The 13,444-nt window shown below is 35.5% G+C and overlaps 1 protein-coding gene across 1 annotated transcript in view; it reads right to left on the reverse strand.

Annotated features, from left to right (window-relative positions):
- COL3A1 (collagen type III alpha 1 chain) overlaps nt 1-13,444 on the reverse strand; it is a 38,554-nt gene that overhangs the window by 6,809 nt on the left and 18,301 nt on the right. Inside the window, exons 14-41 of the mRNA XM_012464103.2 lie at nt 13,152-13,196; nt 12,454-12,507; nt 11,956-12,054; nt 11,375-11,419; nt 11,125-11,223; nt 10,866-10,919; nt 10,644-10,751; nt 10,376-10,429; nt 9,704-9,802; nt 9,310-9,363; nt 9,091-9,189; nt 8,782-8,835; nt 8,613-8,666; nt 8,249-8,302; nt 7,686-7,739; nt 7,330-7,374; nt 6,692-6,790; nt 6,498-6,605; nt 6,183-6,236; nt 4,610-4,663; nt 4,469-4,522; nt 3,705-3,758; nt 2,997-3,104; nt 2,624-2,677; nt 2,285-2,338; nt 1,933-2,094; nt 1,709-1,816; nt 612-719 (exon numbers count right to left, since the gene is read on the reverse strand). Of these exons, the coding sequence (XP_012319526.2) occupies nt 612-719; nt 1,709-1,816; nt 1,933-2,094; nt 2,285-2,338; nt 2,624-2,677; nt 2,997-3,104; nt 3,705-3,758; nt 4,469-4,522; nt 4,610-4,663; nt 6,183-6,236; nt 6,498-6,605; nt 6,692-6,790; nt 7,330-7,374; nt 7,686-7,739; nt 8,249-8,302; nt 8,613-8,666; nt 8,782-8,835; nt 9,091-9,189; nt 9,310-9,363; nt 9,704-9,802; nt 10,376-10,429; nt 10,644-10,751; nt 10,866-10,919; nt 11,125-11,223; nt 11,375-11,419; nt 11,956-12,054; nt 12,454-12,507; nt 13,152-13,196 (2,088 nt within the window). The remainder of the gene's footprint in view (nt 1-611; nt 720-1,708; nt 1,817-1,932; nt 2,095-2,284; nt 2,339-2,623; nt 2,678-2,996; nt 3,105-3,704; nt 3,759-4,468; nt 4,523-4,609; nt 4,664-6,182; nt 6,237-6,497; nt 6,606-6,691; nt 6,791-7,329; nt 7,375-7,685; nt 7,740-8,248; nt 8,303-8,612; nt 8,667-8,781; nt 8,836-9,090; nt 9,190-9,309; nt 9,364-9,703; nt 9,803-10,375; nt 10,430-10,643; nt 10,752-10,865; nt 10,920-11,124; nt 11,224-11,374; nt 11,420-11,955; nt 12,055-12,453; nt 12,508-13,151; nt 13,197-13,444) is intronic.

A 13,444-nucleotide genomic window follows, 5' to 3' on the forward strand; every position in this document is an offset into this window, starting at 1 on the left:
CCAAACAGATATTTAGTATGTTTGTGGTACCAAAATTTCACAGGGCGAGAGGAGGAGAGGTGATTACAAAAATAATATCCAAAAAGAGTCTTAACAGACCTCTAATAAGTAAAAGTTTAGAAATAGTGATCTAAACTGTTAATGGAAATCTATAGTTTAAAAATTAGTTTGCTTTAATCATTCTACCTTGTATACATATATTAAAGCATCACATTGTCCCTCATAAATGTATACAATTATGATTTGTCAATTATAAATAATATTAATTTAAAATTATTTAAAATTAATAAAAGACTGATCACAGATACTGCAGAACATTTTCACTCAGAAAACATGTAAATTGTGGTTCTCTCTATTAACTTTTTTCCTAATTTAGTTAGAGATAATATTTTCTCCACTAATGATTATTCACTGGGTAAATATTAATGAACAGGGGCCTTTAAGCCTATTCTAAGCTGTAATGAAAGAATTTCTGTTATTAGGCCATATTTACACTCACAAACATTAAGGCTCAATTTCACCTTTGCTTAAATAAATTATCAAATTCTACCTGGCTGGTTGAACATTTCCTACTGGTTCCAGAACACAGCTGGTTGAACATGGCTACTCACATCTCTTCCAGGTTCACCAGCTGTACCAGCCAGACCAGGAAGACCCTGGGGTCCAGGGGGACCACGTTCTCCACTGAGACCGTTAGCACCTGGTTTCCCACTTTCACCCTGTATACAAAGAAATGAAAGATATTTCGTTTTAACTTAAGAAATCAATTAATATGGTGTTACCAGATATCTTTATTTTCAGGAAAAAAATCTTATTTTATTCAATTTTTATTGAACTGTAAAATTAAAACTATACCAGCTATGAGGAAAAAGTTTGGGGGAGTAAGCCTCTTGCATTTCCTAACTTGCCCAGTGACTCTGGATGCCAAAGGGCTGAAAAGTTACATTGATTATCTAATTCAGAATACTGTACATTCTAATATGAGATATATACATAGACATGAGTATTACAAGAAAAAAATAATAATGAGCCATTATGAAACTAGATTTATGGAGACCATTAAAATTAGGTTATTTGTCTCTATCTTAAGAATATATACTTACTAGAAATATCATATCAACTGAATACACTTAAATGTTAAATATTAATTTTATGACAATATTATATAACATTTTGTTGAAATAAGTGCTTAAAGTGTCATACTATGAGCCCTAATAAAAATGCAATTTTATTACTCTATTTACCAAATGAATGTTTTAGATGCTAAGCACTAGAATATTATAAGAATATAACACTAGTGAATAAGAGCCAGGAATGCAAGACGACTTGAATAGATGGATAACAGGCATCAATGAAAGAGTTTCCTAGATCTATAAGCTAACACCATTTCCCCCTTTAAAACTGACAGTCAATAAATTGAAGAATATTCATAAGTTTCCTAAAAGAGGTGTTTGAGATGGCAAGATTTTTCTGTTATAATAATTTATTTGTGTCTATATTCAAGGTTGGTCTGTGATGTGTCCTGTTTTTGTGTTCTGGAACCATTTAATAAAATATATGCTTTGAAAAATCTAAAAATATTTAAAAAATAATTTTTTGGCTACTTGGTACCCCAATGACAGGAGAACCTTTCATCCTGGATATGGTTAAGTGATCTCCGAAGGCTACCAAAGAAAGCAAGAGTGTAGTGAAAAACGACTATACTCACCTTGACGCCCTGAGGGCCAGGGCTTCCCCTAGGACCTGGCATGCCTGGTGGTCCTGCAAGACCCCGTGCTCCTGTAATTCCAGCAATTCCAAGTGGGCCTGGAGCTCCCTAATACAGATAATGAAGACTTAGCTCATCTTTATGTGACAATGCTTTTCTCTAATCAGTTTGTGATAAAAACCAAAATAGTACTGTCAATCAATAAAAAAAATGAAGTTACTTACTGGGGGGCCCTGGGCACCAGGTGATCCCTTCTCTCCTGGTTGGCCAGCATCACCTTTTGGTCCAGACACTCCGGGGCTGCCAGGAGCACCAGTGTTACCCGCAGGACCTGGGGGCCCATCCTTGCCTGGAGAACCACCGGGACCTGGGGGTCCTGGGTTACCCTACAAAGAATTGTTTGAAATTTGAATATTCATAATAAAAATGCACTTTTTTCATTCCTTTTTTACTTCAAATAATTTTATTTGAGACTTAATAGAGAAATAAGTAGCAATGTGTAAGTTTCTCATCCTATACATATATGAATGCTCTTTCCGAAGTATATGATGAGAAAAGACTTTAAAACATACTTACGTTACTACCAGGAGGACCAGGAAGACCACGAGCACCAGGGAAGCCAGCAGCACCCTGTGAAATGGTAATATAGTTTTGAATTTCAAAAGTAGAACAAATAGCTATACAACAAATAAAAAATACAACATGTGGTATGATCTGCATTGTACCTGAAATTCACTCATGGTTTGCTTTTTCCCCTTGGAATTTACATATAACTCATGTATGAATGAGCGATTACAATTTTTGCTTCCTCTTTATGGATCTAGTGTCTCAAATGCAGCTTTTATATATGTTAATATCAATGAATGCATTTCAGTAATAGTTTAGAGAATAATAGTGAAGAGAATCAATACTTACGGGTCCACCAGGACTGCCACGTTCACCTTTGACACCTTGGGGACCAGGAGGACCCTATATGAAATGGAAGGAAGATAGATAATTATAGCACCAACATCAAAATTTGGGGAAAGGATTAAGCCTTTGAAAACCAGTAACTGTGAAGAGGTTAAAATAACATTTAGGCTGCTAGTGCCGAGATTCAAACTTCGGCTATGTTCATATAAAGGTTTTACTCTTGCCACTATGACATGCTATCTCAGTATAAAGTATTAAATTACTGATAAACTTCTGTGTTTTTCCATTAGAACACTTAGCACTTAGAGATGGAGGAGAGGGAGAGAGAGAGGGATATACAGATGATAGATAAATAGATAGACAGGCGAGAACTTACAGCAGGTCCGGAACCTCCAGGGGGTCCTGCAACTCCAGGAGGGCCTCCTTCACCTTTCTCGCCTGGAGCCCCTCTTTCTCCTTTACCACCAGGTTCACCATTTTGTCCCTACATGCAACAACAGCAACAATCTCTCAGCTGACATTCTTTATGATTCACTTGGCTTATTATTATTTTTCTTCAGAATAGAGAAGTCTTCAGATGGAAGGAGTTGAAATAAAATTTCAAAATAAGGCTCTCTGAAGACATGACAAAACAAAGGCAATCAAAATATTTTCATGATCAAAGAACACGACTAAGAAAGCATAAACTGTACGTTATTTGCCAATAGTGAGGAAGTCTCTCTAAGGATTAAGCATTTGAAAATTAGCACCGGTAAATTTATTTGAGAAAGACTGGATTTAAGAGCAAATTTTAATTAGTACCACTTTATAATGGACGAACTCACAAAAATTCAGAGTGCATTTAAATCTACGGTGCTGCTTTAGTTCATTACCCAGTCATAAAGGCAGGACAGGTGTTTTTATTTTCATCTTTTAAAGAGTGACAATAGGAGTAAAGTCAAATAAAAATAGGGGTACAATAATCTTATAAGGAATGACTGGCTAAAATGGGACTAGAACCCAAACTTGACTGTACTTTTGTGATTTTTCAGCAAGATAGAGGTTCTGGGCTATGAGTCATGTACGTGTAAATGTTCACACTTACAGGAGCACCAGGGAAGCCAGCAGGTCCTGGAGGGCCAGGTTCACCTCTCTCACCCTGAAGAGAAAAATATCCTTCTTAGTCACAGTGAAGACATCCCGAGGGGAGTGTGCATCATCTCTTTTAAGCAGGAAATGTCTATTATCATCTTATCTTTTCTTTCCTTTAAGCAGGAAATGTGCAGAGTAATGAATAAACTTCTGAAGACTTTTCCATTTCACAACAAAATTGTGATTGGCCATTATTAGAACCACAGATTCCTTCTGCCTCCTACTGTGATAGTATTTGCAAGAAAAATAGTTTGAGAATTTTAAAGTATTTAACAGATTTAATTATATATATAGATATTTATGTATTTCAATATATGGTAGAGGCTCAATTGAAAAATTAACTGATTTATTTTTAAAAAACATTTACTAAATATCTTTCCAGAGTGTTAAATCCTGAAGGTCAACAATTTTAAATCGAAAAGAAGTCTCAGGCAGAGATTCTATACATTAAGACATTCCTAATTACAAACATATACTACTTGTACAATTTCTATATTTTTCCGGTTATTTAGGAAAGAAATCCTGATTTAAAATGGTCTCTTGTGAATTTTAGATTTTAAAAATTTAACATTCCCTTGCATGCTATATGGTTCCTGAAGATAGTTATCTCCAAATTGAGGCTCAAGGAACCCAGGGCAGAATTGCTAAAAAGGGAAGTGTAAGAAGCTACTGTCTGTATGGGGTTAAAAATATGTTGAGAATGTCTTTAACACTTACAGGGCCACCACGAGGTCCAGCTATACCTGGAAGCCCGGGGGCACCACCTTCACCCTGGAAAAAGAGAAACAATGTCACACTGTCTTGCATCCAAAAGACACAGATAGTTTCTTTTTATTTCCAGAGAGTACTAAGTGTTACCTTATCTCCAGGCTGGCCAGCTGGACCAGGAGGACCAATAGGACCAGTAGGACCCTAGAGAAAATAAAAATACGTTTTGATTTTGAAGATACAACTTTTTTTGGTAATAATTAGTGAGTGTATAGACATAGATATCCAGCAAACTAGATAACGTAATTTTTAAATTTTTTATGGCTTGAATGCAATGCTTTTCACTCAATGTGTAAATACTGCAGAGCTCAGTAAATACAAGACTCTTTGGGGATGACTCCAGAAGAAAATAGGATTCAGCAGTGGTTTATTGATTCATTTATCTTTATCTCTATTGTAGAAGATAAATAGGATGTCATGTAAGATCTTCCAGTAATGTCTTTTTAAAGTGCATTTCTTTATTCAATTGATTGATAATTTAAATGTTTTCTCAAAGTATTATTGTACATATTAAATCTTTCAACTTGAAATTTCCAAATAGTAGTTTTACTTATATTACATAAGTATTGAGCCTTTTTTATTTTTTTCTTGAATGACGGCTTATCTATTTAGTCTGTCAAAAGTGAAGTAGTTATGAATTTCTTTAAGGTAACTTATATAAATGTATTAACTGACTTAATTATAATCATATTTAGAATATGTTTTTTGTTTTGGTTTTGACTTTTTGTTTGAATTATAGATTCACAGGAGGTTGCAAAGAAACATACAGGGACTTTCTGTGCATCCTTCTCCTAGCCTCCCCTAATGTTAACATCTTACACAACTATAGTATAATATTAAAACTAGGAAATTGACATTGATACCATCCATAGAGCTTGCTCAGATTTCACCAGTGATACACACACTCATTCATGTGTGTATGTGTATGCAGCTATATAGAATTTTATTCCATGGGTAGACTTGCATGATTACCACACAATCAAGATACTCAAATGTTCAGTCACCATACGACTCCCTTATGTCACATCTCCATAGCCACATTCATCTCTCTCTTTCTCATTGCTAACTATTGACAACCACTAATCTGTTCTACAGCTCTAAAGGGATGTTATTTTGTAAATATTACAGGAATGGAATTAGGCAGTATGTATCCCATGGAGACTGAACGTTTTTCACTGAGTGTGTTGTCCTTGAGGTTTGTACAATTTGCTGTGTGTACATCAACTGTTCATCCCTTTTTGTTGCTAAATACTGTTCCATAGTGAGAATCATCATACTATTATAACTTTTAATATAAAGTCTATTAATGAGGAGTATTTATTATACTGAATTTTGATGACTTTTAGTTTCTTAATGAGCAGCATTGATCATCTTAAATTTGGTGATTATTTCAGATTTTAGTGACTTACAAATGCTAGTTTGTGACCGTTCATACTTTTAAAGTTTTTTTTCATTCTTTGATCACTGTAGACCTATCAGGTAGCCATAGATATAAACCAAGAATTTAATTATAAATCAAGTCATTTGAGTTTTTTCATGCTCAAAATGTGGTAAACTATCTAATTTATCTGGAGTAGTTTTTGGAAAAAATAAATGTTGAAGTGCAAGACTGTCCCATATAACATATACATAAGGCCTGCTTCTCCTCACTGCAAATACTTACCCTCGGACCATCTTTCCCTGGGACACCATCAGCACCTGCACCGCCTGGTTCACCCTGTCAAATAACATCCAATGTCATCAGATTCAAAGTATATTCAGAGAAAACTGGCCAAGAAGGAGTAACCCTTAGCATTCGTTGATATATACATTGGGTGTTCTAATTCATTGTTGCTCTAGGAATCCCTCTTAATTGCACTTACTATAAAATGATAACATTAATTTTGAAAATAGAGTTAATTACTTTCCAGGAGTGTTGCTTTTTTAAAAACCTACAATGTCTGATTTATTGAATAATTAAGAGAAAACATGTCAATACCTTGTCACCTTTTGGACCAGGACTTCCAGGACCTCCTCTTTCTCCAGGCATTCCTTGCAGACCAGGACTACCAGCTGTACCAGGTGGCCCAGGAGGACCAGCAGGTCCCTGAAAATAAGTGAGAAATAATAAATGATCAGAAGGAAACCAAATGCATTTTTAAAACCCAGGTGAATGGAATTATGTGAAGGTACCTTTCCTCCTTCGGGACCAGGAGGACCAGCTCCACCTCTAAGTCCTGGGGCCCCTGCCAGTCCAGGAGGTCCACGTTCACCAGGGGCACCAGCATCACCCTGTGATAAAAATATGTATATAACCATATTAGAAAACCCAAAGCCAAAACCGAAACACCTTAAATTGCACCTTAAATTGTGAACAATTTGGAAATTTGTAACTTATAAATAGTTGATCAGCTGAGTGGGAACTGGACACTTAAAAGAGTGTATAAAAGAGAACCTGGATACTTAGTCTGCTTAAGTGTGAGCTGTCGTTGAAACACATACTATCTTAGTCACAAGGGCAACATTTTAAAGTTCTTTTATAAGAATAGTTTTCCTACATAGAATCAACATATTGGCAGTATTTTCCATTTGAAATTTTAAGTCTGTATTTGATTCTGTAGTGATGATGAATGTCAGAGAATTGGACTTTCCAGATTAAAGCAAATTTAATGTATTGCAAATGTCTTGAGTTTCTCTAAGCATACTTATCAAACATTTGCAACAATGCTCTTTTAAAGAAAGAGTATTTTGGCTTGATATACTAAAAATATACCACTAATCAATTGCTCTATAACATACTGAAGAAGTTAGAGAATAAATTGAAATACTACCTTGCCTCCTGGAGCTCCAGGTGCACCGGCATCACCCTTTGGACCCTAGGAGGTTGGCATTATATGGTAAGACCCACATCAGAATGCATTTTATGTAAGTATAAGCAAAATATGCATTTGTTATGTTGGCATATTATAGAATTTTTCAAATCTTGAAACTATGAACTCTATGGAAAAATTCAAACTCTATATAATAGTTATATTTTAAATAATTTGTCTTTGTTTTGATAATATTTCAAAATTAAATGTTAAATCTCAGATATCACGGCATAAGAAATGTAAAAAGTTAATAGTTGACAAACAATTATTATGTATTCCTTCAGTTTCTGAGTTTTGAAAAATGAAATGTTACTCACTGGTTCCCCAGGTTTTCCGTTTTCTCCTGGAGGACCACCTGTTCCAGGCAAGCCCTAGAAAGAATCATGATTGCATCAGGTAATTACTTCAAACATGGCTTATAGAAAAGCTTCTCATATGTACACGTGTTTCTGAAAGATATTAAAAAAACATTTTCAGTGTTCTTTTTAGGGGTAGAAGCATTGTGCCACTCAAAATCCAGTGACACATACGTGATAATCATATCTTACAAATCCATGTTCATCTCTCTCTGTTCTTTCAGTTGCTACATATAAAAATGTATTGACAAGCATGGCATGATAGATTTGGCTATATAGATTTACGTTATAATAAAAATAAGTATAAGCAAATAGAATTATATGAGTTTCATTAATTCTTCTAAATAACTTATTAATGTACTCTGGAATGGAGATGGAAGATATGCCTATCTATTAATATTGCCTGACATTTTATTTTCAGGTGAAAGGCAGACTCACAGATTAAGCTTCAGATAATTTATAATCTATTAGGGACACAATTTGAACAGTCAGGTATGCCATGACATTTAAAAACAAGCTCTTACTTGTAATCCCGGTGGACCAGGGGGTCCTGTGTCTCCTTTGTCACCACCAGGCCCCTGGAAAAGTATAATGATACACTTTATTATAAACATCCTTTTGTATTTAGTCTACAGTATCCACTTCAACAGGCCTGTTGCTTCATTTTAAAAGTAGTGATGTGAAGAAATGGGAGGATCTGGGCCCAAAGCACACATGTAAGCTCTAAACTCAGTGCCAGCATTTAGCCAGATAACTAGATCAGCAAGTTTCATCATTGCTTTAGTAAGCTATAATAACACAGTGTCAGAGATCATGTAATTTTTGAAGCATTCCTCCTGCCCCTCCTCCACCCTATTTTCATCTCCAATTTTATGTGAGTAAACTTACAGTAGGCCCTGGGGGTCCCTGAGGTCCAGTTTCACCATTCTTTCCAGCAGGACCCTAAAAACAATAAAAACAAGAGCAGTTAGGGAAGTAGAAATAATACAAATTAGATAAGGTTAGAGATGAATGCATCTATTTGAAGGCTAGAAATAAACTGATGAAAGCTACATACCTGAGGGCCAGGTCCTCCAGGGCCACCTCGTTCTCCATTCTTACCAGGAGCACCCTAAAGAAGAAGTGGTCAGTATTTACTAATAACTCATCATATCATTGTCTCATATTTTTTATCTGCCTGCTCCATATATACTCGTACAACCATAACCAATTATATAGTCAGCTCCCTTCCTACATACGATTTTATTTTCATATACTCCTCCATGCTTTGAAGGGGAGACTGAGCTTTGACCATCTCTACACTCCATATGGAAAATAAAAGCCCTCCTGTCAAATATTTATTGAATAAATTAATGAGGAAACTCACATCATTGCCTTTAGGACCAGGGAAGCCCATGACACCAGGCTGACCTCGGGGACCAGACGGCCCAGGAGGACCTGGTCGGCCACTTTCTCCTTGACTACCCTAATGAGAAAAACATTACCTTAATAAAGGTTTGATAAAGATAATATCATCAAGGATAAGCCAACATATACATTCCATTTTAACTGGCCTTTTAAAATGAGATTTTAAAAATGTACATACGGGAGGCCCTGGTTTCCCATCACTGCCTGGTCCTCCTGGACTTCCGGGCATGCCCTGAAGTAAAGAAGTCAGTTGTTAGGTGATTCAAAATGAAATCATAAAAAAAATGCAACATATACTATTTGTACAATTTTGATATTTTCATTTACATGCGAAGTCCTCAGATTTGCACATCTTTTCTCTGTCTATAAAGAATCTTAGGTAAGTGTTCTATGTTCTGCTCTGTTCTCCTTGAACTATCCTGGCTTTAGTTAACTTAAAATAATTTTGTTTTGTTTTGGGCCTTACAAAAGATGTAATCTGATTGATTTAAGTTACTTTTGATCTATCTTCATTTGTCTTATATTTCTTCTTACTAAATTAAATTGTCATTCAAACAAATGTTTCTCTGTACCCTCATGCCTGGACCTCCAGGGAGACCATCTCTGCCAGGTTCTCCAGCTGCTCCTCTGGGCCCTGCAGGTCCTGGAGCACCACGCTCTCCAGCGGGACCCTAGTTAGTGAAAGAAATAAAAAAAATTAACATAGCCTTCACTAACCTAGATATCAACAATATTTTGGTTACAAATAGAGAACATCATTTGGACTTTTCAAAAGGGGTGATGTGTTGCTGAAAAATTTCTATGTAAAATCAATTATCTTAGCTTAGATTGCCATACTGAAAAAATTTTGAAGCAACTGTGTGAACATCACATGCTTAAAAAAACAATATTTAGTGTGGTTAAAAACATATTTTGTGCATCTAAAATCAAATATCTTAATGATATAAAATATTTGCATATAACTTTTTAAAGACCTTTCAGGCATTTTAGTTTATTGTACTCTTGCAATGATGCTCAGATAAATGCTTTCCAATTAACAGATAAGTGAAGGATTCTCATAGAGGGTAAGTAAGTGGCTTAAACTGGTTGAACAGAAGACTCAATTGTTGTTTTACATTAGGAATGTTTTTTAGCTCCAATATATGTTTTTCAGATATTTAGGCTTTCATTAATGGGAAATTGCATAGAAGAAATACCTATTTGTGGTGCTAGCATTTAGGAATATAGAAACTAAAGTTATTTACCTTTTCTCCTGGAACACCATTTGGTCCAGCAGGTCCTCGGAACCCAGGGGCACCCTGACAATAATGAAAGACAAATATTTCAGTCCAAAAGATTGTAATTCTTTTTCATAGAGTGGCAAATAATATTTTTAAGTTACAAATGCTTTAAACAATATTTGCCATTGAGCACTCAACATAAGAAATATTGGCTATTTCACCCTGAGGTTTATGTAGATGACAGTGATGCTGGTTTTTTTTTTTTTTTTTTAATGCCCCATGGAAACCATACCCTTTCTCCTGCGGCTCCTGGAAGCCCATTTGCACCAGGTTCTCCAGGTGATCCGTCCTTGCCATCTTCACCTTTAGCTCCTGGAATACCTGGAGTACCAGCCTCACCCTAAAGAAAAGAAAAAGGTAAAATAAAGAATTTACTTCAAAGTTTTACCTGTTTACTTTCTAATTATGTTGTAGTTTCCCAAGAAATAACCAGATCTGTTGCAGTAATACTTACGCGTTCACCTCGTGGTCCTGGCTCTCCTTTGGCACCATTCTTACCAGGCTCACCCTAAAGTATAACAAAGTCTTGGTTGAAAAACAGGGAAGATTCGACTAACAAAATCGTCACCAATAACACAAAATTCAGTTATAAGACAAGAATGAAATCAATATAAATTCAACTGAACAGGAGCAAAAAGTTTGCTATTAAGTTTTTGTTGTTGGAATTAAACTATAACTTTCAGGCAACAGAGAAAAAAAACAAGAGAACTTACTGCACCACCTCGCAGTCCAGGAGCACCATTAGCACCGGGTGGTCCTGGAGGACCCCTGGCTCCGATCAGTCCAGGAGCTCCAGGAATGCCAGCAGGACCCTAAGAACAAACCAGACACTAACATTAGCCAAACTTGAATGTTCTTTTCTGAATATCTCACTTAAATATCACAAATCTATTGTCACACAAAATGTAAAAGAAGCCAGTAATGTGTGGATGAGGTAAGGGTGAATAGTGGGGGGCAGCTTACCATTTCGCCTTTACCACCAGGACTACCGCTAATCCCAGGAGGGCCCTAAGTATACAAAAAACAGATAATGTATTAATAGTAATGCAAATAGTTCGTATATATTTGAAGTTGTTTGTATGAAAATAAATTTATGGGTGAGTGTTAGGCTTTGTAGAAATTAGGTGAATCCTCCAACTGTAACACACATATGAAATGTAGTCAGAAGAATCATTATCTAAATAAATTAGAGATAATATGTACTTGGTATAAATTATTAAACAATACATAAATAGGAGAGATTTTGAGTTTGGTTCTTCTCTGAGTTTTTATGATTGGTGATTAGTTTGGGGCACATTGTTGAAAACATCAGAAAACTACCCTCTATTCTTTTATATATACATAAAAAATCATGAATTATAGACTAGTACAACAGTCGAAAACTATCATTTTAATCACTAATCAAATCAATATGTATCACAGGAGGATCGTTGTAGGGCTCTAAGCAACTTTTTTTCAAAGTAATTTTCATTGATAGCCGTATTGAAGCACATGCTTTCACGGAGTAAGTGAAGCTGCACTCTTCCTTCAACTGCCACACTTACAGGAGGACCTTGAGCACCAGCATGTCCCTGAGGTCCAGGTTCTCCTCTTTGTCCAGGGGCGCCACTTGAACCAGGAGACCCTGCAGGTCCAACTTCACCCTAATGGTAAAACTTTATGTAGTCAGTTTCTCTTACCACTTCTATTCACTTAGCCAATTCACTCTTCAGTTCTGTTTAAACACACATCCCAAAGGTTACTGCCAGTAAAGCAAGGAATCATTAATCATAAAGGCAGAGAAAAATGATAACTATGTGTGTGACTGTGTTATCTGTTTCCTGGAAAGAGTCTGGGGAAAGAGAGAAGGCATCAGAAGAAATGTCAAGATAGTTGAATGCTAGGGACACCTTTTTTAGAATCAAGAATAGGGCTTTTAAGACATGTATAGATAAATGCTATCCATTTGACTGATTAAAAAAAATCAGTTGCAAGAAGCAATCTAATGATTTTCTGTTGTCTCCAAAATATTTTTATACCCTTCTATAGAAACACATGTTTACCTTAGCACCAGGGGATCCAGGGAATCCGGCAGTTCCAGGAGGACCAGGAGGGCCCTGAAAAAATTAAATACAATTTCAAGAGCTCTTTTTCAAATAAACGAAAGCTGACATACTAGTAAATAAGTGAGCACATATAAAGTAAAGAAGATATTTATGCAGATTAAAATGATATTTATATTTTATGGATATTATGTGGAGAAACAATATGGTAAAATAAGAAGAGAGTGAAATCTAAAGTTAGAAAGTTTTGGCTTCTCCCTACTTTGCCATGAATTCTGTGACTTAGTGCAGGTTACTTTTCCCTGAAGCTTTCGTACTCCAGTTTAAAAATGGACATAATATCTATTGTATCCATTTTGTAGGGCTCTTTTAAGTGCCATGTCTTATATTGGATATTAACTAACATTGAGAGCACCATTCAAATGTTAGCAGTTGGTCAAGTAGAATGAGTGTCAGAACCTAGATTTGTTTGTGGGCTCAGTGCCAGTTTTAATCACATGTATATATACAATATTGAATATTGGGACTACAATATATTTTCACTTTTTAAATTTTAAAGATGCTAATGTGTGTACTAGATACACACACATATATATATGTATATACCTGAGTTGATATTTATAAAATATTAAATAATCCACAATCCATAATTTCTCTTTATCCTGAAGCAAATAAGAGTTAGATACAAAGTTACTTACTGGTTGACCATCACTGCCTCGAGCACCGTCATTACCCCGAGCACCCTATAAAGAGAAGTTTACATCAAATATCTTTTTAATTCTGAATGACTGGTCATGAATAATATTTTGACTAAAATTCTGACTCAAGTGAGTTGAATTTTCTTCAAGTACATTAAAATCTGCTTACTAATGATATATTTTAAAGTCAATGGTTACAATTCTGATATATACAGCAACGATCAAATGTAGAAAGATTGGATTCTGTTTTCAGGACTGAAAGCAGATAAAATGGCTCTAATGGCATATGAAAA

Source organism: Aotus nancymaae, unplaced genomic scaffold, assembly GCF_030222135.1.
Source record: "Aotus nancymaae isolate 86718 unplaced genomic scaffold, 86718_ANA_hifiasm-v0.15.2.pri h1tg000008l, whole genome shotgun sequence".
In the NCBI taxonomy this organism is placed as follows: Eukaryota; Metazoa; Chordata; class Mammalia; order Primates; family Aotidae; genus Aotus; species Aotus nancymaae.